The sequence below is a fragment of the Papaver somniferum genome, chromosome 11, assembly GCF_003573695.1.
Source record: "Papaver somniferum cultivar HN1 chromosome 11, ASM357369v1, whole genome shotgun sequence".
Lineage (NCBI taxonomy): Eukaryota > Viridiplantae > Streptophyta > Magnoliopsida > Ranunculales > Papaveraceae > Papaver > Papaver somniferum.
In genome coordinates this window covers 75,318,024-75,345,365 of record NC_039368.1, presented here as the reverse complement: position 1 = coordinate 75,345,365, position 27,342 = coordinate 75,318,024, and the positions used below count along the sequence as shown (strand labels likewise).

The 27,342-nt window shown below is 36.6% G+C and overlaps 1 protein-coding gene across 4 annotated transcripts; it reads right to left on the bottom strand.

Moving 5' to 3' along the window:
- Positions 1–17,411: 17,411 nt before the first annotated feature.
- On the bottom strand, positions 17,412–21,487 carry LOC113321905 (FACT complex subunit SPT16-like). Of its 4 annotated transcripts, none has more exons than XM_026569862.1 (7): positions 21,345–21,487; positions 20,940–21,060; positions 20,657–20,737; positions 20,192–20,260; positions 19,935–20,078; positions 19,720–19,771; positions 17,412–18,878 (listed from the first exon to the last, which is right to left on the bottom strand). In XM_026569862.1, exons 2-7 carry the CDS (start codon positions 21,048–21,050, stop codon positions 17,677–17,679), a joined length of 1,659 nt encoding a protein of 552 aa, XP_026425647.1. In that variant the 5' UTR covers positions 21,051–21,060; positions 21,345–21,487; the 3' UTR covers positions 17,412–17,676. The 4 variants fall into 4 exon arrangements, with proteins under 4 accessions (XP_026425647.1, XP_026425646.1, XP_026425648.1 ...); XM_026569861.1 differs by having other exon boundaries at positions 21,354–21,487; XM_026569863.1 differs by lacking the exon at positions 20,940–21,060 and having other exon boundaries at positions 21,354–21,487.
- Between the last annotated feature and the right edge of the window lie 5,855 nt (positions 21,488–27,342).

Below are 27,342 nucleotides of genomic sequence, written 5' to 3'. Positions count from 1 at the left end.
TGTTTTTTTTGGTATCTCAATCACTCTATTTCACCATAGCAATGGTAACTTGAATCGTGTGCCCCACCAAATCACTTAAAAAAATAAAAACAGAAGGATTAGGATTCAACGAGATATGGCGAAATTACCATGTTTCTTTTAATTCTAACACTTGAGCTCTGTGCTTTTATGAGTAGATTCTTTATATGTTTCCCTCTAATCAGATTGGTTCCTCAACTCCTACAACCTCAAGATGTTCCCATCCACTTAGATTGGTTAGTGCCAACCTTAATAGCATAAATTTCTAGGCTTTGGAGTTTATTTATTGCAAATAAAAGCTAACAAAAAGTTTCTTCCCCACCCCCAAAATTAAATATAACATTTTCCTCAATGTTTCTAATGAAAGAGCAATACCAAAAAGTAAAGTAGCATGAGGAATCGGTAAAGAGAGAAGTCGGAAAGATAGTACATGGGTGAAGAGAGAAATCAAAAACTAATATACAACATACAATCGCCTCGATGGTCAATCAAGGGTAAACAGGGTCCTCCAGAGGGCCCTCCTCAACATCACCTGTAGGAAAGGGATCTAAAAAGGGTTTCAAAATCTCTGACCGTTAACCTTCGAAGAACTACTACCATCCGGTGTCTCGATCTCAACAGCTCCATGAGGAAAGACAGTGCGAACAATAAAAGGACCCGTCTACCGAGAACGTAACTTCCCAGGGAAAAGATGCAAGCGGGTATCATACAGAAGAACTTTTTGACCTGGAGAAAATGACTTTCTTAAGATATTTCTATCATGCAAAAGTATCATTTTGTTCTTATACTCCTTAGCACTATCGTAAGCATCTCTACGAATCTCTTCCAACTCATTGAGCTGTAGTTTCCTATGGGCTCCTGCTTTGTCGAGTGAAAATTTAGCTGCTTAACAGCCCAATATGCTCTATGTTCTAACTCAACAGGTAAGTGACATGCCTTTCCATACACAAGTCGATAAGGTGACATTCCAATGGGGGTCTTAAACGTAGTACGGTAAGCTCATAATGCATCAGTAAGCCTAGACGACCAGTCTTTCCGATTAGGATTAACTGTTTTCTCTAATATACATTTTATCTCCCTATTGGAAACCTCTACCTGACCACTAGTTTGTGGATGATACGGTGTAGCTACCTTATGTGTAATACCATATTTCTTCATCAGAAGCCTAAAAGGCCCATTACAAAAGTGCGACCCTCCATCACTAATTATAGCTCGCGGTGTACCAAAACGTGTAAATATATTATTTTTCAAGAACTCAATCACAACCCTATGGTCATTGGTTTTACATGCAGCCGCTTCAATCCACTTAGAGACATAGTCTACAACGACAAGGATGTATAGGTTACCAAAAGAATTAGGGAACGGGCCCATAAAGTCAATACCCCACACATCAAAGACCTCAACAATTAAAATCGGGTTCAAGGAATCATGTTCCTACGGGAAATGGTTCCTAATTTCTGGCAACGTTCACAAGTAACACAATAATTATGGGAATCTTTAAACAACGAAGGCCAATAGAATCCACACTGCAATATCTTAGCAGCAGTCTTTTTAGCACTAAAGTGACCTCCGCAAGCATGATCATGACAAAAGGAAATAATACTGGACTGGTCACTCTCAGGTATACATTTCCTAATAATCTGGTCTGGACATTACTTAAACAAATAAGGATCATCCCAAAATAAGTGCTTAACCTCGGCTAAAAACCTAGAACGATCTTGTTTACCCCAATGTTGGGGCATTCGACCATTAACAATATAATTCATTATATTCGCATACCAAGGTGCTTGGGTAACAAAGAACAGTTGTTCATTAGGAAAATTATCCCTAACAGGAGGAGAATCATTAGGGTATCCACAAAAAGCCTAGACAAGTGGTCTGCTACTACATTTTCGGCACCCTTTTTGTCTCTAATGTCTGGAGAAAACTCTTGCAACAAAAGGATCCACCTAATCAATCTAGGTTTCGTATCCTTTTTAGACAAAAGATATTTTAAAGCATCATGATCAGTATATATGATGATCTTAGAACCTAAGAGATAGGGTCTAAACTTGTCTAAGGCAAACACAATGGCTAACAGTTCCTTCTCGGTAGTAGTATAGTTCAACTGGGCATCATTCAGAGTTTTTCTAGCATAGTAAATCACATGAAATAATTTGTTTTCTCGTTGACCTAGCACAACACCAATAGCGTAATATGAAGCATCGCACATGATCTCAAAGGGTAGGTTCCAGTTGGGTGCCTGGACCATGGGGGCGGTAGTGAGTAAAGTCTTAAGCTTCTAAAAAGCCTCTAAATTAACAAGCATCATCAAAGACAAACTTAACATCTTTTGCAAGCAAATTGCAAATAGGTCTAGAAATCAAGCTAAAATCCTTAATGAATCGACGATAAAATCCAGCATGCCCTAAGAATGGCCTAATATCTTACGATTTTTGGGACCTGTAAAGTCTTAATAAGGTCAACTTTGGTTTTATCTACCTATATACCCTTAGAAGATACGATATGCCCTAAAAAAATTCCTGAACGAACCATGAAGTGACATTTTTCCCAATTAAGCACTAAGTTTTTTTCCTTGCACCTAATCAAAACTAATGACAAATGATGCAAGCACTTATCAAAAGACGAACCAAACACTGCAAAATCATCCACAAAGACCTCTAAAAACTTTTCTACCATATCTAAAAATATGCTCATCATGCAGCGCTGAAAAGTCGCAGGGGCGTTACATAGCCCGAAAGGCATGCGTCTATACGCAAAGGTACCATAGGGACAGGTAAACGTGGTTTTATCTTGGTATTCTAGGGAAATAACGATCTGGTAATAGCCAGAGTAGCCATCTAGAAAGCAGTAATGATTATGTCCAGCTAATCTCTCAAGAATTTGGTCGATAAAGGGAAGGGGAAAGTGGTCCTTCCTAGTGACTTTGTTCAATTTTATATAGTCAATACAAACACGCCAACCCGTGGTCACTCAGGTCGGGATTAACTCATTGTTATCATTTTGGACTACAGTAATACCGGATTTCTTGGGAACAACTTGAACGGGGCTGACCCACTTACTGTCTAAAATGGGGTAGATAATGCCTGCATCTAGAAACTTAAGAACCTCGGTTCGAATTACTTATTTCATATTAGGGTTTAGTCGACGTTGCATCTCCCTAGAAGGTTTGGTATCTTCCTTTAAATAAATCTGATGCATACAAATGGTAGGACTTATACCCTTAATATATGCTATGGTCCACCCTAAAGCTTTCTTGTTTTTTTGAGGAACGGTTACTAACCTACTTTCCTGATCACTATCCAATTCGGAAGAAATAATCACAGGTAAAGTCTCAGACGGGCCTAAAAACACATATTTCAGGGTATCTGGCAATGGTTTTAGGTCCAATTTAGGAGGCTCTTCTAACAAAAGAACTAGGGTAGACTTAGAAACTGGTAGTGGTTCAAACTTAGGTTTCCATACATTACTAGTGTCTAACAAAGGGGTTGAATATAACAGAGCATTCACCTCATTAATCACATTATCATCATCAAAATCAATCCCAAAGTGAGCTAGGCATTTTTCTAACGGATCTTCTAACAAAGTGTTTGGTAATGACTCCTCGACTAGTGTTCCTATCATGTTCACCTCTTCTATGTTCGAGTCATCTAGTTCAGAGGGTAGCTTACTAATATTAAAAATGTTCAGATCAATAGTCATATTACCAAAAGACAACTTCATAATACCATTTCGACAGTTAATGATCGCATTGGATGTAGCTAAAAACGGGCGACCTAACATTACCGGTATATGGTTCTCTGGGTCAGGAACAAGTTGGGTATCTAGGATAACAAAATCCACTGGATAAATAAACTTTTCGACCTCTATAAGAACATCCTCGATCACACCACGAGGAATTTTAACGGACCTATCAGCTAACTGAAGTGTCATCTGGGTAGGTTTCATCTCACCAAGTCCTAGCTTAAGGTACATATGATATGGTAGTAAGTTCACACTGGCTCCTAAGTCAAGCAACGCTTTCTCAACACGGTATTTACCTATTGTGCACGAAATGGTAGGGGACCATGGGTCTTTATACTTAGGAGTAGTGGTATTCTGAATAATGTAACTCACGTGACTAGATAGAAAGGCTTTCTTCTAGACATTAAGCTTTCGCTTTCGCGTACACATATCCTTAAGAAACTCGGCATAAGAAGGAATCTGATTAATTGCACCTAGTAGTGGAAGGTTGATAGTTATCTGCTTAAGAACCTCCAATATATCATTAAAGTTGGACTCCCTCTTAGTTGAAACTAGAAGATGTGGGACGGGTCTCTAGGAACAAAGCCAGGACTCATTAGGACCCTCATTGATCTCTTTAGAGACTCTATCAGTTTCCTCAGTTTCTGGTTCATAAGGGTGAACTACAACATGTTCACTATCAGGCATGGAAACCTTGTTTTCTATCACTCTACCACTCCTAAGGATTTTAATAGCATTCACATGATCAGGTGGTCTTTCACCTATTTCATTAATTCCTCTAGGGTTGGGTTGAGTCTGACTAGGAAACTTACCTCTTTCTCTGACTAACCTGGGTTTTCAACTCGGAAATAGCCTGAGAGTTAGCCTGACCTATTCTCTTATGTTATTCTAAACCTTGAGCAACAGATTGCTGAAACTGCACAGTGTTACGAGTTAACAAGCAAGATATTCTTCTAAACTCATAATCTTTTTATCTGAAGGGTTCTGAAACTGTGCCGGAGCTGAAGGATTCTTACTATAGCCAAAACCTGGGGGTACCTGAGCGTTACTAGACTGACCTTGATTATGGCCCTTAGACCAAGAAAGGTTTGGATGGTTTCTCCATCCAGTGTTATAGGTTTCTGAATATGGGTCAAACTTCTGTCGGTTATCAAACCTAATGTTGTTATAAAGAGCATTGGCTTGCTCTTCAACAGTATGGACTTCCCAAAAAGGCTCTATTCTTCCACTACTACCACTAGAATGACCTAATTCTAAGGCTTATAACCTTTTGGGTATGGATGCTATTTTAGCATCTGAATCATAAGATCCTTCTACCATATTGACATATCCTCTACTTAGAAGAATTGTTTTCTGTGGTTTCCTACTATTTTCCAATTGTTGGGTCTTATCGGCGATTTCATTCAAAAATGTCATCGCTTCATCAACAGTTTTATTCTCAAACCCACCTGTGCATAAGGACTCAACAGTTTCCAACAGTTTTATTCTCCCTTTATTGAGCAAAAGTACATATTTGTGTCCTAATAGACGATGTTTTGTGCCTTGGGAAAAACTTATGTATAAAGGCAGATGTAAGTTGGTCATAGGTTTCAATTGACTCAGAGGACAAACTATACAACCAAGATTTGTATTTATCTTTTAAGGAAAAGGGGAATAACCTAAATTCCAACGCATCATTACTTAGGTTTTTAATTTTCAGAGTACTACAAACTTCCTCAAATTCCCTAACATGAAAATAGGGGTTATCATTCTCTTTCCCTAAAAAGATTGGGAGCATCTGTAAAGTCCCAGGTTTAAGTTCATAATTTGCCTCGGTTTCAGCTAACTTGATACAAGACAAACGAGAGGTCCTAGTTGGGTTTAACAAAGCTTTCAAAGTTTCCATTTCTGGCACTACCAAAGGACTAGAGTACTTTCTTCACTAATTGTCAAGTTTTCAAAGCTGAAATTTCCAAACACAAAGCTCTCAAAAGAAGAGTCTCCGAGGTCCCCGCCTTCACAAGAAGAACTACTAGGTTTATCACTAATCAAACGACCTAGAGTGTTTCTTTTCCAAGCCCCTTCTCTAATAGCTTCGGGCATACACTAAAAAAAAAAAAAAAATCCTAAAAATAAGGGAAGTTCTATGCAAACACAAACAAGGCTGACTCCACCACAACAAACCTACTGATTTATAGCAAACAAAAAGCATGATGGCTCCACTTAGATTGTTTCTAGACCAGCTTCTAATCTTTCGAAAAGGAACTCGTTACAATCTGAGAAAACCTCACTGGAATCAATCCGAGTTAAAGTAAGTTTAACCAAGACGAGGGAAGCTACGTGGATATTTGATACCCAAGGCCTCACCGACGTCACAAGACAGCGTATTCAACTCACAGAAACCATCATGAACTTCAAAGTATGCTCAAAAGAGTAACCCATATTTTTCGAACGACTTTCCTATTAAGATTGTTACCCTATAGGTCTCGTTCTAGTAAAAAATTTAGGCTTAGGTTCGCGTTTGGTTTCGTTTTCCTAAGGCGGTCAAGAAGAGAACGATGATGAAATCCGAACCATTATCTTGTATGGCCAGTCCTTGCCCTTTACTAGGAAATTAAAGCAGTCGTTTTCAATTCCTCAACATATATGCAAACGAAGGAATACAGTAATTCGCTGACAAGGGACTCGCGAGTGTTTCGACAAACTTACCTCCCGTTCCAGACGGGGGATGAACCGTTGTAGTCGAATCGGGCCACGACTCCAATATCGTGTACAAACTCGAGGGTCCGAGGCGATATCGTAATCGCCGTCCTTCACTGCAAACAGTTTATATTTAAACTACCCTTCCGTAGGGTTTAAAAAAAAGTAAAGTCCCAAAGTCCACAGTCCAAAGTCCCGAAAATAAAGTGCAAAAGAAAAAGACAATCTAAAAAAAAATTCTAAAAAAATAAAATAAAATGTCTCTCTATCTCTCTTTTCTTTTTTTAAAAAAAATTTCTTTTTTTCTCTTTCGCCCTTTTCGCTTTGCCTTTAACTCCAAATCTTTAAGTATTCACCAAAAGCTTTGACAAATTTTTCTTTCGCTCCAAATTCCCAAAATCTGAAATGAAAAGACAAAAACCCAAAAACGTAAAGTAGAACAAATATAATAAAAAAAAATTGATAAAAACCTAAAAAGAAAAATCTAAAAACTCTAGCCTAAAGACAAGTCCGCGTCGGCGACGCCAAAAATTAATGTGATTTCAAAGTTGTTGTAGTAAAAGTTCGTTCAAGACTTGTGAAAGCAATAGAATTTAAACTTAGTGATACTTAAAAATAAACAAAACTGAATATAAAAAGTGATATCAAGATTTTAAACTAGACCAAGACTCCGGATTCCACTATTCCTTTAACTGATTGGTTGATAAAGATTATTTCAAGAATTATTATTAATCCCTTTTTCACATTAACTCACTAATATCTGTAAGGTCTCCAAACATTAAATTGTAATCCCTAAGCATGAATTATCAAAGAAATATTTCTGAGCATAAAACATCAAATTGATTCCCAACTAATTAAGAAAAACCATTTTCATCTCATAAACCACACAATTATAATGATCTTAGTGGATTAAATTAAATTAATAATAATTGAAATTATAAAAAAATTATCAATCAAGCATAAGTGAATAGTTTCCTCCGTCGCCTTCGTCGCTTGAGGATTAGCTCATCATCATGTTGGAAACACGCTTAAAATTCATTTTATTGCTCAAAGGAGGTGTACAAATGATGAAATGGAGAAAAACTATTAAAAACCGGGTTTGTAACAGTTATAAGTGTTAGAAACCGAACTGTTACACATAACGATATATATGAACTGTCGCTGTATTTGTAGCTCTAAGACCCTCCAGCTGATGTCGTTGTCTTTGTAGCGTGAACGACTGCTCGCAGACGTCTTATGTTCTTCGTTTCCTTCTTGAGCAACAGCAATGGAGTTCTGCAGCTCGATTTGTTTCAGCTCTGTAGTTGTTCTAAAATCTCCCAAACTCCCTGTATCCCTTCTATGACCTCTGTAAGCCTCTTTTATAACAACACCACCAGTGAAATATCTCGAGTTAACTGCAGATATCTTCTCTTTATTATCGCGGCCATATTACAGGAATTATTTCCTTGTTTCTCTCTTCACGCGTCATTAGAAGTCCAACTCAATCTAAACATGTCTCTGCGCATCCCAGATAGTGTCAAGTGCTCACAGAACACACGTATTCTGCCCAAATATAGAGAATCATTCCTGAGATATTTTATCCTCCCTGTCTTTCGAGATATGAAAAAATCTTCTCTCATTCACGTAACAAATCATATTACCTTCCCTGTTGTGACTCAGAAGGATATTCTCAATTCAATTCCAAGATAAAATCTCGTTAAAACACTCCAAAATTCTTCACGAGAAGTCTCGGGTTTGCTCGTGTAAGTAACGTGCCCTGTTTTCTTCAAGTCATCGATCTAGCCAACTCTAACTGAATCGAATGACTATACCATGCCTGTTACGCTCAATCGAGTCTTCCCAATCAATCTCGGCCATTGAGTCTCTCTAAAACTCCTCCAAATGACGAACCATAAACTCTGTTGTTGATGAACACAGTTTCCCGCCAGAACTTGAATTTGAATGAAGAATATGGTGTCCCCCTAACCAAACTGGGGGTGCAAATAGAAGATTCCCACTGGGGTGCAAACAGTAACGCTGGTGCCCCTTAGTAATTGAGTGTCCCTTATCCAAACTGAGATCCAAAAGGAATTTTTTGAGCAACTTTTTCCACACAAGAGTATTTTTCCAAAAACTCCTACACAAACATAAAAACACCATAATAAGTACCATTCACCAAGAGAAGTGAATGGTAGTTCTGCGACCTCAATGGATATGATAATACATGACGGAGATATTAGGGTTTTTGAGGAAAAGCTTCAATATTCCATATATTTTTTATTTATGCTGAAAGACTCGGCATTTTCTGTTGAATTCAGAATTCATCTATGGTGTTGATTCAAAATTAATATGATGACTATTTTAATCAATTAGATGTTTCTAGACATGTTGACTGTTATTATAGAGCGACTAATTAATTGAATCTAGTGTTTTATTCATCGGTTGAATTCCCAGAAAAATATGTTAATTAAAACCTAATATTCAATCACTCCGATCAGCTGAATTCCAGGGAATAATGATGGATATTCGTCTTTCAGGAATTAGCGGCACCCCTAAATAAGCTTCGTGCAAATAACGTGGGTGTATATAAGAATAATGCTCAAAGGAACATCCAAAAACATGGAAGAGCAAGGATATGGAAGTTTAATCAAAATAGGAAAAGAAAGAGAGGTAAAATGATTAAAAAAAATTACTCCCTTCGTCTTTAATTAATAGTCCTAATTGAAAAGGTCAAAATATTAAGGAAATCCTACGACATGTTATGACTAGCCCTTGACTAGCTCTATTTAATGTTATATTATTACTAAAACAAAAATTACTATGTTAAATATTCATAAATATTTTTATTTAAAAAAGAAATGACTATTAGTACAAAGATATTGAATAGATTTTTTAGTTATATAGATTTAATTAGTGTTTGGGTCGTAGATTTTGGTACCCTTTAGTGTTTGGGTCCTAAATTTGTCCATTATAGTGTTTGGGTCGTAGACCTGTTAGTCAAATCGTTCAAATGGTCAAACTCTTAACGTCTGTTAATTTTTGTCAGTTAAATGACTAACTGTAACATCTTTAACTTCAGTCCTATAAGGCCGGTCAATCTGTTCATCACTAAAGTACATGGAAGCAAGGTTCTTCGGTTCTTTTATTTTTTCACGGCAACAGAACACATCAAATTTACAGCATCTATCTTAACCTATCAATTCTCTTCTAACCTGTTGAAAACACCCACTGAACGATGACTCACAGTTGTCCAAAACTAATGCACACTGGGTCGGAAAATCTGTCGAACACTTTATGGTCAGGACATTTATAACCCTGCAAATTCATATTCAAAACAAACCAGACATTTCTCACCATTTATAAGTCTCAAAGAGACATCAATGGACAAAATTAGGCATGTCAATATTTTTTCGATATCCGGAATCCGTTTCCGGTTATTCGATATCCTATAGGATTTTATCCGTTTTATCGGATATCGGATATTTCTTCCTTAACCTATCGGAATCGGATTAGGGTATATCTGTTTGTTTAGATATACGATATGTTAAGGACGTACTCGTAATTTTACCATACCCTTATTTTATTTGACTCCACTAGTAGTAGTAGTAGAGTACTCGAGAAGTCATTTCGTTTTTTCATTTTTTCTTCTATTCTCATCACCGCTTGCCCAGTGCACTGAATCTCTGTAGCGTTATTCATCTTCGATTTTTCTGCAATTCTTCGTTTTAGCAGCAGGATTTAGTCATATTCGATACTTATGCTACGTCAATTTGTGAAGGTAGCATTTTTGAAATCAGAAATTGCAAATTAGGGTTTCTGTTGCTGTTTCAAAATTTGGGTTTTCTTTTCAATCATAGGATAAACTTGTTTAGTTTACCGGTTATTATTTATTGAATTGAATCATTTAGATGATGATTGAAGTTGGATTTTCTCTTTATTGGTTAAATTTTATATACGAATTCCTTTAAATTACCATGAACTGTGTGTTTATAGAGAAGATGTTAAATCACTCGTGCGTTTTCAATGGTTCTTGTTTCAATAATTTATCCGGAGATAACTTGTTTAATTACTGGTTAGAATCTTTTTTCAGTGATCTTATGTTTGACCTGTAAGTACAATGATCTTATGTTGGTTAGATTAGAAGATACCTAAGAATAGCCCCAACTGCAAGTAAAGAATGTGATGTATTAGAATTCTTGTTGTTTGTTTGGCATGTTATTGTATTATGAATATGATTATCTTAATTGGAATGTTACTCTATTGTAAATTTGGTATTGGACCCGTTCATATGCTTACTCTGTGTTTAATTTTAATATAGGTGCTTGCAAAAATGTTTAAAAAACCATCCAAGGGCAAGACAGTTGCAACCTCAAAGTCAACCCCTTTGCCTCAATCTCAATCAAATGATGTCGTTTCTAGGGATGGTTCATAATCACAAAATGTTCAAGCTTCAGAAATTGGCTCAACACCGGGTACTAGTGACACTAGGAGATTACCAGAACCAGAAGAGAACCCAGCTGATGATAACATGCCAGGCTCTCATACAGATGATGAAGATGGAGAAGCTGGTGAGGATCCACTGATAACTGCTCTGAAGAAAAAGCTTAGATCAATAAGGTCACCAATGTGGGATGAATTTGAAAGGGATTGTAAAGTAAGACACAACAAGAAAACACACGTGAGGGAAGCTGTTGTATTAGGTACATGCCATCACTGCAAGAAGGTAGTTGATGCTGATAGTGTCAGTGGTACAACAAGGTTACGGAATCATCTAAATATTTGCCATAAGAGACTACAAAACAAGGATGGACAACAAAAGATTTCTACTTCACTGAAAACAGCAGGTAACAAAGCTTTAAAATTAGCTAATTGGCAGTATGATCCTGCAGTATCTAGGGAATACATGGTTAAAATGATTGCTAAGCATGATTACCCTTTAAACATGGCTCAACATTTTTACTTTAGAATGTATTGCAAGTATTTGAACCCTGTTGTTAAGATCATGAGTAGAAACACAACCAGAAGTGATTTGATGAAGTTTTTTCATGAACAGAAATAAGAATTGCAAATCGTATTGGGTAATTTGACCTCTAGATGTAGTCTTACAACTGATATGTGGACTGCAAAGCATACTAAAGATGGGTATTGTTGTGTAACATGCCACTACATAGATGATGAATGGAATTTGGTTAAGAAAACATTAGCTTATATTTTAGTGTCATCACCACACACAGGAGATGTTCTCACAGAATGTATCAAAACTTGCACTCTTGAATGGAACATAGATAGGAAATTTGTTGCTTTAACTGCTGATAATGCTGCTGCTAATGGTGTTATGATGAGAAAGTTGATTAAGTGGCTGATGGGGAATTGTTTCACATGAGGTGTGCCAACCACATTCTTCATTTGGTTGTCCTAGATGGTATGAAAGTTGCTGCTAAGTTTGTGCAATCAATTAAAGATTGTGTTAAGTATGTTAAAGCTTCACAAACTAGGAAAGAGAGGTTCGAAACGGCACTGTCATAATGTAAGTTGTCTATAAAGGCAGTTAGCCTTGACGTGGACACTCGATGGAACTCAGTTTTTCTTATGCTTAAAAATGTAATTGAGTTGAAAAAAGGGTTTCAAAGATTAGTTTTCCTTGATCCTGAATTCGATTGTATACCAAGTGAAGACGAATGGCAACAAGGGGTAGTTATTTGCAAGTGTTTAGAGGTGTTTAATGATGTTTCAACCATGTTTGCAGGGATGAAGTATCCAACTGCAAATATGTACTACAATGGGGTCTATGAAGTTAACAAGTGCATCAAACAATGGGAAGACAGTGATTATAAGTATATCAGAGAAATGGGGTTGAAGATGAGGGAAAAGTTCGATGTGTATTGGCTTGAAAGTAATTTGGTTATGGGCATCGGTGTTGTGTTAGATCCTAGATACAAGGCAAGATGGGTAGAGTTTCGTTATAAGAAATTGTATGGAACTGGCTATGCAGTGGAGTATAACAAATTCAAAACAAAATTGACAGCTCTTTTCTATGAGTATGATTCAAAAAACTCAAATGCAGATGAACACTATTTTGGCCCGCAGCTATGTCTCTAGCTCAAGTATGATGGATTCATACAATCCAGATGAAGTATGTGATCCTGAATACGCTGAGTTTATGATGGAGAACATTGAATTTGAGGTGCAGAAATCTGAGTTGGACCAGTATTTAGAAGAACCAATGCTTAGAAAGGCTCACCAAAAGATGAGTATTTGTTTGAAATCTTGAGTTGGTGGAAGCTAAATGCACCTAAGTACCAAACTCTTGAAAAGATGGCAAGAGATATCTTGGCTATCCCAGTCACCAGTATGGCATCCGAATCAATGTTCAGTGCAGGTGGTAGAGTGCTTACAACACATAGAGCTTCATTAGATCCAGAGGTTGTTGAAGCATTGTTGTGCTTAAGCGATTGGTTGCCAGATTTCATTTGTGAAGGTAACACTTTATTTTTTCTTTTTCTTTTTTTGCTTAAACTCAGTGCATAGTTTCATCTATTATTCTTCTTAGTTCCTATTATTACTATTTACGTAGTTGTGTATCTTATCTGAATGTTGACTTGTTATAATGCAGATGATATGGAAAATTTGGAAATCGAAGACGAATGAAGTCAAGGACTCAAGAGAGTCAGAGGCTGGAGAGGAGAGTGACAGATACTTATGATACTTCGTGTTTTGAAGTTTCTTACTTTCTATAGCATTTGCTTGTGTTTCTTTTCATGTATGTGTGTGAGTAAGAGATACTTAGAGACATAACTACTTAAAGTAATGTTTTAAGACTTTTTTTGAAGATAATTTGGATGGTATGTATGAGTTATAGAACTTAAATTTCACCTCAGACTATAGATTTTTTTTGTCAGAATCGGATATTATCGGGTAAATATCTGATATCCGATAGCTTAACCTATCGGAATCGATATCTGATTTTGATATCCTATAGGATATTATTGGATATCGAATATCCGGTAGTGCTTAACTTGTCGAATATCGGATTTCTGAATATCCGGCGGATATTCTTCCATTGACAGGCCTAGCCAAAATAGCAAATCTACTTTGATGGCAGCAATAAACTTCGAATTTTGGACCCAAATTAGGGATTTCTCTTTAATTCTTCCACCTTCTAAGGTTTTCTTATACTCCTGATTATTCACCATATTGATTCGAAATTACAGTTGACTGTTGATCGAAATATTTTGAACCAAACTCATGATTCTTCTTCTTTAGCTGTCAAATTACTCTTCTTTGTTTTATTGGTTTAAAACTTCCAAAATCATCAAACAACTCTTCTTATTTTTTGATGATTACAACATCAATCAACTCTAATTACATCCTTTATTTTCCTTCTCAAATTCAATTTTTTTTCATAGAAACCCAACTTTTCTACACTCAACAGACTCCTAAAGAAATTTGAATCCATCATTCACCATGAAACATCAATGCCACAACTTGTCTTCTTTCCTGTTATCTCGGCTTCAGCTTCCCCCGTAAAACTCTTACTAATATTCTTACATGTTTCATTATTGTCTCAATTTATATGGGAGCTTTTAATGGCGGTACCGAAGTAAGAAAAAGAGAGTAATCGATTGAAATTTAGAGCACTTGTACTGATCTTGAAACAAATATTAATTCATAGCCATTCATCCAAATCAACCGTATCCAACCTTCGGATTAAATCGATTTTATCACAACACGTGTACAGTGGCAAACGTGTAAATATTATAATTAACTGATGTTAAGCATTTTTAACTGTTCGGTTACTTTGACCTCGTTGACTAACGGGTCAACGATCCAGACCCTAAATTGGACAAACTTAGCATCCAAATCCTCTACCATACCAAAACTTACGACCCAAATACTAATTAACTCTTATATATGGTGATAATATTTAAGATTTTAAATTAAAAATAATTTTATGATTATAAAAAATAAAGGGTATATTTGATAGTATAAGGAAAAAATATGTCTATAAACAGAGCGGACAGATAAAAAAAATACATATCAAAGCAGAAATTAGGACAATTAAACAAAGATATAGAGAGTATAAAATAATGTAAAACCCTGGAGTATGCCCGCCTGTAGGGCGGCCACGCTGCCAGTTTGGCGGTCCTATTTTATTATTTTTAGTGTTTCTTCTTTCAAGAACTTCCTCTTTCAACCAAACCTCCATATTTCCAAATATTTATTCATGGATCACACGGATGACAAAGCAAGTGTTCGCAACCATCATGTTATTCCACCACAAGATATTAAAATAACATTATTTTTAATATTCTTAATATGGTCGTTTAAGCAAGAATTAAGAGTTTCAGTCAAACTCAACTTCTTCATAAAATGATAAAATAATGCTCGATAGACCACTACCAAAATGCTCAGCATTGGTCCTAGTCGTTTCAAGTCTTGCATTCTATAGAAGTATGTGATGGATCCTACGGATATTACATAGTACAAATATTGTCCCCACTTTCACCACCTTTGGCCAGACAGGTGTGGGGTTTTCATTGAAAAGGCCTCGGTACTATGTAGGGAGATTCCACACCTTATTAGTCTCCACTTAGAACTCCGCATATCCCATGTCGGATTAATCTCATGTGCTTGGGTCGAGCCAAATCCCAAACAATCTCCACCTTGGCGAGATCCAAGCTATCTCGCCAACTATCATCGTACGATCACCGTTATGCAACATCTTGAGGTACACCTTGCTCAATCATGTCCACAACTCCACATTGATTAGCACCACTTAGGTTTACTGCATGCCAACTCAATCTACCGTACACAATCGTCATCTGTATACTGCTGTCGAACCTAGTTACAGTCAATATGCGCCCTTGAGCCTTGGCCGCCACTTCGAGCTTGCTCCACCTGAGTTAGAGAGGGATACAATCTAACTCCACCATGAGCCCTTGCTCTGATACTCCACCCGAGTGAAAGTGTTTCGCACCACCTAACTCCACCTTGCGCACCTCATCTTTTCTTAGAGTTGACATCCATGACCATTCGATCTCTTAGTAGCCCTAGCTCTGATACCATTTGATAGATCCTACCTTAGTAGCCCTAGCTCTGTTACCTTCCTTAGGGTTGACATTCATAACCATTCGATCTCTTAGTAGATGATACCATTTGATGGATCCTACCTTAGTAGCCCTAGCTCTGATACCATTTGATGGATTCTACGGACGTTACACAGTACCGATACTGTCCTCACTTTCACCACCCTTGGCCAGACAGATGTGGGGTATTAATTGAAAAGGCCTCGGTACTATGTAGGGAGATTCCACACCTTATTAGTCTGCATATAGAACTCCATATATATCACATGTGGGACTAGTCTCATGGGCTTGGGTCGAGCCCAATCCCCATCAATATGCAGTTTGATGCAACTCCTACTCGGTATGGTTTTAGGCTAAAGAAGGTTGTAGAATTTTATTGGCAACGTTGCATGTAACCAACATTACTGGAACAAGCTTCAGTAAGATTTCAAAGTTGTAGGTCCAATAGAATGGAGGTGTATGGCCAGGCGAAGATTGGAGATGTATAACATTCTACAGTAGAAACTCTTTTAATTAATACTCGTTTATTTAATAAACTCTCTTAAATAATATTTTTGGCCGGTCCCGAGTCGGGGACAACGTGCCAATTAATAATTCGCTAAAATTATAAGATAATACTTTTTTGATTACCTATGTAGGCCCCACATGAAATATAAATTAATAATGCATTATATATATATATATATATTCAATACATTAATGATTTACGGAGACTTTTTGAAAAATGATTCATTTGTCTTCTGTTTTTTGCTAAAATCAATATCGCATTGAATTTCATCTCTAATTTTTCTTATCATTGCAAGAATTTTTGGTGTTGTTGGATTATCCTTCTTGTGCTTGAATAATGCTCTACGAATTTCATCGGTTCATTGCTGATTTTTTAACACCTTTAAGATGAGAAGTCATATTTGTGTGTATGATTTGTTTGTGTTAGTAGTATGATTTCATATTATATTTATATCAAATATTTTTATATTTGTTAGTAGTATGATTTCATATTGTATTTTTATATGATCTTTTTTTTGATAAAAATATATTTAGAAAATATGATTTGATATTGTGTCTATAAAAAAATATGATTTGATATTAATATTATGTTTATATAAGAAATTAAAAATATGATTGGATATTATGTTTATAAAAATATGATTTGATATTGATATTGTATTTATATAGAAAATATAAAAGATATGATATGGTATCTTGTTTGTATAGAAACTAATTATTTGATATGAAATTTATCTATAAATTAATAAGTATTAATTTATTGGTTAATTAATATCTCGTTTAATTAATAAATTTTGATGATCACGATAACATTAATTTATAAAGTTTCTACTGTACTTTGGCATATATATTTAAGATGTAATTCGGCATAAGTATAGACATTAAGATATTCTACAAGTATAGACATTAAGATATTAAGTTTTTTTTAAGATGTAATTCGGCATACAAGTATAGACATTAAGATATTCTACAAGTATAGACATTAAGATATTAAGTTTTTTCAGGAAAAGTGACTATTGTTGGTCTTAAAGAGTTGAAGATTTTAGGCTTACATATGTCACAAAGTTTAAACAGTAATTGATGAATAGTCGCTGGATTTAACTAGCACACTTATAAATTGTCAAAAATCGCACTTTCTGTTCCGTTGTTGGGAATGTACATGTTCGTATGAGTTGGAGCACAACACCGTTGTAGTCAGAGTCAACTGAACTGAAAATAGGTTAAAATATCTTGAATCGGTCTTACTAACCGAAAAAAACTTTGAATAATCACCACAATATGCAACACCAATCTAAAAACCCGGGCCGTTACGGCATGGGTCATTTACTAGTTAGGAGACATTAAGATATTCTACGCCAAGCAGTAAACCTGTGATTGCAATGTCACATAACTAAGGGAGGCAGATAATGACAAGAATCAAATAGAAATGGCAAAGTGAGCAACTAAACCATAAAAACCAATCCCAGCAGCAACTTGGAAAAACCGAAAAGAAAATATGGAGTCTCCAGACGTCCACGTTGAGCTATACACTAGTAGAGAATCCATTAACAAAAGCAAATTTTCGTCTAAACTAAAAATAAACTAGATGCAGCAGCAAAGATACTTGCGACTGCTTTAGCTTGAACTCGCTTGTTTTACTCTACTCTTCCTGCCTGATTCATTAATCCTCCCATTCCTCCAATGTGTCACTTTCTTCACCTTCACTGTCTGATCCATATGGGCAGATTTCTTCACCTTCATTATCCAATTTACGTTCCTTGACTTCTACTTTCTCGTAGAAGTAATCGTAGAACTTTGCAGTAGCATCGTCCTCGAGACCGTAATTTAACCATCCACCATTGGTGAGGAACTCCCTCGGAGAATCTGCTATCCCTTTCACCATGGAATTCCATGGTAAATCTTTATGAATCTCATAATACTTCACCATGGCAAAGTTAAAGCTGTCTTTTATGAGACCGAGCGCGGCTATGGGAATTGAGTTGATGTGAATCAGATCACGCTTGAAGTCCTGAAAAACGATAGTCATATCTATTACCGCAGGTTTAAGCCTCAGACTAACAATCTCGATCTTGTTTAGGTAGGCCACAATGAAAGGTTCATCTACAAGCCCAACTAGGGCATAAAAAGTCAGGCAAAAGACAGTTGGCGCCTTGGAGCGAAGATTTCCCTGAAATTCTTTCCTCTTAAGAACCTCAGCAACATGAAATGTATACGTACTCCATTTGTCTTCCACTTTGTGGACAAAGTTCTTTAAGTCTTCCCCATCCCTGGTTTGCTTCTCCGAATCATTATAAGATGTCCTCTGCCCCACAGGGGTTTGCACCAAACGGAATTGGATATCCTGCCTCATTTCTGCCCCCATCTTGACGGGGTGATGCAAATGGAAGTGCAAGAGAGGCTGCGTCTTCTCATCTCCAACTCGAAAGAAAGTTCTCTTTATGTCTGCGCAGATGAAATGAAAATGGAAACTGGGACTAGAAGTTGCATAGATGAACCCGTTTTTATGGACGTCGAGGTTGCCAACAATGGTCTCTCCACCTAGTTCTCCTACCTTGGGAAAGATTTCGAGGCCAGTTAAAGTTATAACATTGGCCTTCTTATCCTTTTGCAGACTGCTACTCATGTCTCCTGATATGAGTATTATCTCATCATCATCCAGTCCCTCCGACAATAACCATAATCTATAGTCATTTAATTGTTGCAATTGGGCACCAAGTCTTGCCTGCATAAGCCTGCGCTCAACTTCCAGCAGTTCCTCCTCGTTGCATGTCCTAGACTTTTCTTTTATTTTCTCTCTGGCCATGGTAAGCAAATAAGTTTTAATTGGGCATCTAGGGAATTCCATTGGACAGCTATCTGCACCTGAAACAGAAGAGAAAGAACTTGGTAATAAGACCGCAGGAACTTCAGTAAAGCAGAGAAGAACGGATCTCAAGAAAAGAAAAAATGACGTATGCAGGTAGATTCGACAACCAATCCTCAATGACTGACAGCCACAGATATAGCGAGGGCCACTTTCCGGAGTTTCGATGAGTTGGAAACATGTCCGAGTGACAACAGTCGGACATGATAAAAACTAAAAAGTCTTGTGTAAATTCTGGAATAGTTGCCTTTCATTAAAAAACATAAATATATAATCTCAACAATTCTGAATGATTCTGATGATTCTTGAACAATTCGAAACCATAGAACACAAAATTTGACAAAAAAATGACCAAAAAAAGCTGACGAAACTAGACAGAATTGGAATCTCATGAATAAAAATCACTTATTTACAAAGCAAATCTCAAAAAGGGTGAATTCCAGAAAAGAGATCGACATCAATCACTACTGGATCATGCACGTTTACAAATTAAGAGCTGAATGATTCTGATGATTATCGAACAACAATTTGAAACACTAAAACACAAAATTAGACATAAGATTGACCAAAAAAAACCGAGGAAACTAGACAGAATTGGAATCTCATGAAAAAAATCACTTGACATTTGATGTATACCTGAATCGAAGTCATCGAAGATAAAACTAAATTCTAAATTTTCTAAATTAGAATAGAGAAACCACTTAGAATAGCTACAAAATTATTGCAGTTACAGCAAGAACATGAATTAGAATAAACTTGATTCACCAAACAAGCGCATATGTGGGGACAGATGAATGCTTTATGCAAAACTAAGTGTTTAATCTGTGATTTTAAACACACCTTTTGGTTCCAGGTTATCTTTAGGACCTCCATCCACTAAACGAAGTAGCACCTACATAAGATAAAATATCTTCTCAAAATTGGTGGCTCAAGAAAAGGTGGAACTAATAAAGCAAGAAGGCACACATTACGATTGAACTTAAACTTAAGCTGTAAGCTATATGTAATGATACAATTATGTTTGATGGCCAGAAGCAGTCTAAAACAGGCAATACCTTCAATAAAGGCCTAGGTCGAATCATTCCGCTCCATAAGCGCATTTTTTTCCCGGATATTGGGTCCAGAAGCAGAACTACAGGAACAGAAACCAGGTTGTAGTAGTTGCAGACTTGCCTACCTTCAGTGGTGTCATCGTGCACCTTGTTACCAAAATAACACATACAGAACCGAACAATTCAAATTGCATCAAATCTAAGAAATAAAATAAAATAGTAAATTTAAGTAATATTAAATTATTAATAGATCGCTATACCTGCCAAAAGATGAATTTAGTGCGGATTAGTTGAGCAACCACTTTATCATTCCATGTGGCACGGTTCAGCTTCACATGGCAAAGTAATTTAGAAAGTATTTAACGTAGCGGGAGCGTATAACTTGGATCAAAGATCCAATATATATATAGAAAAACTAGTGTGGAATCAATAGAAATAGCGAAACTAGAGAACAATAGCTAAATCAAATAGTGTAGAATTCTACGATACTAGGCCATCTTATATAGGCTTCACTATTTCCTAACGTCCTTCTAACTAGAAAAAGGAAATCAAACTAAAGTCGGAAACCAATTATAACTAGAAAAAGGAAATCCTAAATTAAGAAACAAAATAGAACTAGGAAAGGGGTTTGATTCATGTCAAACATGGGTGACTTGTGTACCTAGATGCCCTACATCAGGGTTAACCAAGATTAGCCCAAACATGCAAATAGGCAAGACATGTACCATATCTGAGCCGAATTCCATTTTACTGGACTCCACATTCACTAGAAGCCACTTGTTCTGATCTGCGGCCTCTTGTTTTATCTGCATTTTAAAGTAAATATAGTATCAATAACAAATCTAGCACAACTCATGGAAAACTAGAACTGACTGAAATTGTTCAAAGAAAGAGAAGCTATTAATATAAACGTGCATGAGGAATGAATAGTTTCAGCCTGATTAAATCAGTTTTATAAAAATAAAACTAAAGAAATAGAACATAAGAGAGCTTCTCTAAAAAAATTAACTTGACGAAAGGGGGACCATGGAAAAGAGCAAGATCATCTCTGGAGTTGTCTGCTGTTGATGTCGCACCTAATGCGACCATGGAACTAGGTTCGAGGGAAGGATGTCCCATTGCAGCGGCTCTACAATGAAATAGAAGATATAATACAGAACAATTATCAAAGCCGAGTAAATCATCAATTGAGAATCCACAAACTAATTTCAAGAGTATGTTTTTAGAAAATCCCCAAATCCAATTCCAATATACACAAAAGATTAACAAATCAAAGTCAGAATATCGCAAGATCAATTAATCAAAGATTATAACAAAAATAGATAAACCCCAAATTGAAAAAAAAAACAGCCCTAAACAGATACCCCAAATTCAAAACCAAAGAAAATCACAGAATCAATTAGTCTGTCTTACGACTCTTGCCTTCTGTTATTGGTGATATGAGTTGAGAATTGATGCAAATCATGCGATTGACAGACCGAGGGAAGGAGAGAAGAGGCCGAACTTCAGCCGCTGAAGAGGAGTGAGGTGAAAACTGGTGTGAACTGCGATTGAAAGTTGAGAGGATTAGGGTTAGGCAATATATATGGTCTTTTCTGTGGCCGAGATTCATCCTAGGATAGATAATCTAAGAGCTAGGGAATTCTGGCGGGTGGGCGGGTCGGGTCGGGTGATGAAAGTTTCTACCCGCAACCGACCCAACACATGGCGGGTTCTGGCGTGCTCACTCATAGTCAACCCACTCCTAAGCGGGTTGGATCGGGTGCGGGTGAATCTTGGCGGGTGCGGGTTGGGTCGGCGGGTTGGGTAGGTTATGTGCAGCCCTAGTTATAACCCCAAAGGTATCACTATCCATCCACAAAAAACCCGTCAAAACAAAAGTAACACAAAAACCCAAAAAAACAAAAGTACCACGAAAACCCCAAAAGTTTTGATGAAACATCGTAGAAGTTGACGAAACCAATTTTTGGTTTCATCATAAAATTTGATGAAACCAATTTTGAAAATTTGGTGTTTTTGTATCAATTTTTTTAAAATTTGGGGGTTTTGTATCAATTTAGTTTAAGATGGAGTTTTAATGAATCCCAACATTTGAGTGGGGTTTTTGTACCACGAGTTTGGTCACCTTGGGTTTTTATGACTAGTTCTGTTTTTTTTTTAAAAGAAAGAAATATACTCCATCCATCCCACAACCTGGTTGAAGCTTGCACGATTTTTAAGACAATGAATAAAATGATGTGTTTTTAAGTATTTTTACAACTATACCCTTATGGATAATAACTTGTAAAATTTAGAAATCATTTATCTCTCAAACTATACCATAGATTTTCGTAAACTTTGTACCTTTGAAAATCATTTTAAAACACCTACGTAACGAATATAAACATGAATATCAATTAATACATATTTCTTATGATAACGATAATCAATCAAAAGGATAATTTTTGAAATATCTCTTGTTTAATGAGATAGGTCAACTAATGGTGGGACAAGATTTTAAACCAAATAGGTCATCTAATAGTGGGACATAGGGAGTATTAAACAGCAACATAATTTATCTGGCAAATTAGGGGCCTATGACCAAAAAACAAAAAGGGTCATTATGATGTAATTTCCAGAAACCCTTTATACTCCTATTTATGTTAGTGCCTAATATGTCTTTATCCATTAGTGATGATTAATTAAGTTAGTATTAGTTAAATTAATTAGTGTTTGAGTTTGATTATAGTGTTAGGATTAGAGTAGAAATTCATTTCCTCTTTTAAGGTTTGGAGGGAAAGAAGAAGTAGAGGGAAAAAGAAAAAACTAGGGTTTGTGATTTTCTTAGCAAAAATGAAACTTTATAGTAACGATGAAGACTCTAGTAGTGATGAAAACTGGGTGCATCGGATAATCATGATTTCGATCCTACCGAATTGGATAATTTGTTGAATGAAGAAGAGAATGTCAACCAAATAATGCTTGAGGATATGTTCAAGCACAAGAACAATTTCTCTGGGAAGAAGAAGGTGATAATGCTTCAAATAGACAGGTATGAGTTATAATGATCCACAAACATGCATTGGCAAGTCTAGATCGCCCAAAAAGGGAAAACTTTTCACACAAAAAAACCAGAATCGGTTTATTCGATATCACCACGTAAACTGATTTTGGGTAAAATCCCCAAATTGGGTACATCAATCGGTTGTTGTTCATCATCATATAATCTGAGTGTAGTAAATTTTTGACGCGATGGGTACGTGACCAAAATTGGTTTTTGTTGGTGATGTGCATAATCCGATTCATTCACTTGATAATCACGTAAAATACACGAAGTTTACAATCGGTTCATTTACGTGTATATGTAATCCGATTGTGGGGACGAAAAGTTTCAAGACAAATGAGGTTCAAAATCGGATTACATGTTATGTAACGTGAACCGATTGTGAAATATGGGAACTTTTCTCTGAAATCATCAAGTCCTTAATCGGACTATATTTGCACATGTAATCTGATTCCTGAAAATCGGTTCTCTTGACTGTGACACATATACCGATTCCAAATCCTCAACTTGTCGATATATGTTGTAGATCGTTGCGGCGTTGGAAGAAGGTCGACCCAAACCTGTATCTCTACTATGTCCTAGTACCTCTGCCCGTTATTTCACCGATTTGGAATAGAAAGAAAGAAACGATGCAAGGAAATGGTTTATAGACAAGGGAATATAGATCAAATGCACATTAGTTTTAGGTCGTCGTTAAAGTCAAGATCGTTTGGAACTTGTTTGTGAGAGAGGTGGAAAGTAAGAAAGACACTGGGAAAATGAGAGACCATACGTGAAGAAGACAACAAGGGAATACATTACTAAACCAAAGAAGTATGATTGCCCGTTTAAGATTCTAGTTAATAGACCCTATAGATCCAGTGGTAAGGTATACAATCTCCAAAAAGTGATAATTGGTTGTCATAATTATGATGATCCGAAATCTCTTATTGGACACGCGGTTATGGAACAATCTCAGTGGCTATGCGATCAACACGGATACACAATGAGGAAGCAGGTATTGGAAAGAAAAGTGACTCGCATTTTCTTGGCCATCCAGAGATAATCAAGTTGGCCCAATGTTTCTATCAAATTTTAGACTGTACGTACAAGTACAACATGTCGTTGTTAAACATTGCTTGTCATACGTCCGACAAGCAAACTTTCACGGTAGCATGGGGGTTTATGGATCGTGAGAATGATGTGAGTTTTACTTGGATGCTAGAGACCTTAAAGGAGATATACCGTGGCTATGAAACTCCGAGGATCATAGTAACAAATAAATACCAAACACTAATGAATGTCATAGGAGTGGTTTTTCTGGACACTAAGCATTTTTTTTTGCACATGGCTCATATAATGCAATATTAGAAGTAATTGTAGGGGTCATATCCAAAAGCCAAAGCCACAAAAAGTTGCCGCTCGTGAAAAGTCCGAAGATGAGCGTCTTCAAAAAATAACTCCGGAACAAGGAGAAGAGGACAAGAAGAAAAACAAATCAGAGTACAAAGTGAACCGGTTACTATGGAAGGCTTTTCAACATCATTGGGATTTAATGGTATACTCAATGTTGTGGCCGAGTTCGAATCCTATTTGGAGATGAGCGTCTTCAAAAACTAACTCTGAAACAATGAGAGGAGGACAAGAAGAAAAGCAAGTCAGAGTACAAATTGAACCGGTTATTATGGAAGGCTTTTCAACAACGTTGGGATTTAATAGTACACTCAATGTATGTGGCCGAGTTTGAATCCTATTTGGAGAGTTTTATTGGGTTATGGAAGAAGGATTACGAGAAATGTGTGGTTTGTTACTTGAAGGAATTGTTGGATTCGTACAAGGAAAAAAATTTCTATGCTTACACCTACCGACACATGCATTACAAGAATGAAGCGACAAGTATCGCAGAAGGATCTCATGGACGTTTAAAAATCTTTCTCCGAGAGAGCCAAAACAGCGTGGTTGCGGTACAACAAATCATCCATGAATACGCCAAGGCTAATATCATCAAGATAATCGCGCAAATGGAAAAGAGTAGGATGACAATTATCACAAGCTATAAGGATTACCATTGGTTGATTAAACATTTAAACTATAGGGTGTCTCACTGGGCAATCATTTATATGATGAAGGATTACAAATATTATGTGGAAAATGAGATGAGGAGAAAAAAAATTGTATGTTCATGTATGACGATGACGGCATTAGGATTTCCGTGTCGTCACAAGGAATTCCTTTTGAAATCATTGATCCGTTTTGGAATCAACTAACTTTCAAACCACCCCCAACCGAAGAACCACTGGAATCCTTTGTGGACACGGATAATGAAAGAGAACTTATCGATAAGTTCGCAAAAAATGATGGTTTGGGAAGAATATTTTTGATGTACGACTTAAAACTTGACGCTAATCCCCATATGGTACCATCAGATAACCAACGGTGCTACCGCCGATGGGTAGACCACCTGTTAGAGCAGAGCTCGGTCGACCTCGCATGCGTTGCTATATCAAGCATGTTTTTCAATGTTAGTGATCAAAACTATGAGTCTTGATTTCTAGTATATTATGGTTAAGTCTCGGACTGGGATAAAAAAGTGTAGAAGAGCTCAAGGACTTCATGGAGATTCATCATACAACGACGAAGATCTACTCAAGGAACCGTGGAACTTCATCAACAAAAAGGTATGTGGAGACTTGAACTTATCTATCACTCAAAAGTATATCTATTATATCTCCTACTTCTTATGATACAAAAGTCGTATGCTATATAGACTGGTTCATACACATTTGACATTTCGAGCTGAGTATACTCTACTTATTTTTTCTCGAAATCGTGTGTTGGTAAAGCGTTTCGCTTTGATCAAGTTTATCTTCATCTAGTGACGAAAGTCATGAAAATTTTCAATTACTTTGGAAATTGCTCTGACGAGAAAGGTATGTGAATAACGACTGAATAACGTCATCTGAGAATGTTTCAATGGTTGGTATGAGAATTTAGGTCTATATAACCAATGATGGATACAAGCATTGTTTTGGAAACACATATATGCATAAGTCCTATTCGTTGAACCAAAGTTTGCGAACTTTGTTGATCAAGTGAAAACGGAAAATGGTTTGCGTGAGTACAAGTCCGCGAACTGGCGAACTTTCTCTTCCCGAGAATGTTTCAATGGTTAATATGTAATGCTCATATTGTTAGCCTTTTGGGTTACTATGTTGAACCAACATAGACGTACACGTTTGGGCATGGTTTTCACAAACCCAATAAACGTATACCCAAATGTGTATGACAAGCTAAGTTTTCGATCTAACGGTTGAGAAACATTAGATTGAATCTAAATCAGGTTTTCATCTAACGGTGAATATGGATTTCTTTGTAACTAAGGAAAAACCCTGATTTGAAGGCTATATAAAAGAGACATCTAGCATTGGGGAAAACTAATCCCCACACGCCTGTGTAATACTAGTGCGCTCGCTAGTATTACACAGGGCTATATAAAAGAGACATCTAGAATGTTTCAATGGTTGGTATGAGAATTTAGGTCTATATAACCAATAATGGATACAAGCATTGTTTTGGAAACACATATATGCATAAGTCCTATTCGTTGAACCAAAGTTTGCGAACTTTGTTGATCAAGTGAAAACGGAAAATGGTTTGCGTGAGTACAAGTCCGCGAACTGGTGAACTTTCTCTTCCCGAGAAATTCTGCAGGGATTTTCAAAAACTCCTTTGCGTGTAAGTCCGCGAACCCAGTCTGCGAACTGGCGGAAGTCTCCTTGCCGAGATTTTCTGCTGAGTTTGGAAAACTCTGTCGGTTATCTTAAGTCCGCGAACTTGCTTGTGAGCTTAAGTGGTTATGATCTAAAGATGTTCTCTGAACATGAAACTTAAATTACTAAGAAATGCTTTAAACCGTGGCTATAAAGTTCATGATCCAATTCAATCGAATCGAATCATCTTTGTTTCAATTGTGTCTTGTGTAGTTACAAAAGATATCATAGCAATTGAACAAATCTCTAACTAGTTCATTTGAATCAATTGAACTAGTTATGCTGAAAAAGAACAAGGTTAATATGAAATGCTCATATTGTTAGCCTTTTGGGTTACTATGTTGAACCAACATACACGTACACGTTTGGGCATGGTTTTCACAAACCCAGTAAACGTATACCCAAATGTGTATGACAAGCTAAGTTTTCGATCTAACGGTTGAGAAACATTAGATTGAATCTAAATCAGGTTTTCATCTAACGGTGAATATGGATTTCTTTGTAACTAAGGAAAAACCCTGATTTGAAGGCTATATAAAAGAGACATCTAGCATTGGGAAAAACTAATCCCCACACGCCTGTGTAATACTAGTGCGCTCGCTAGAGTCGATTCTCCTTT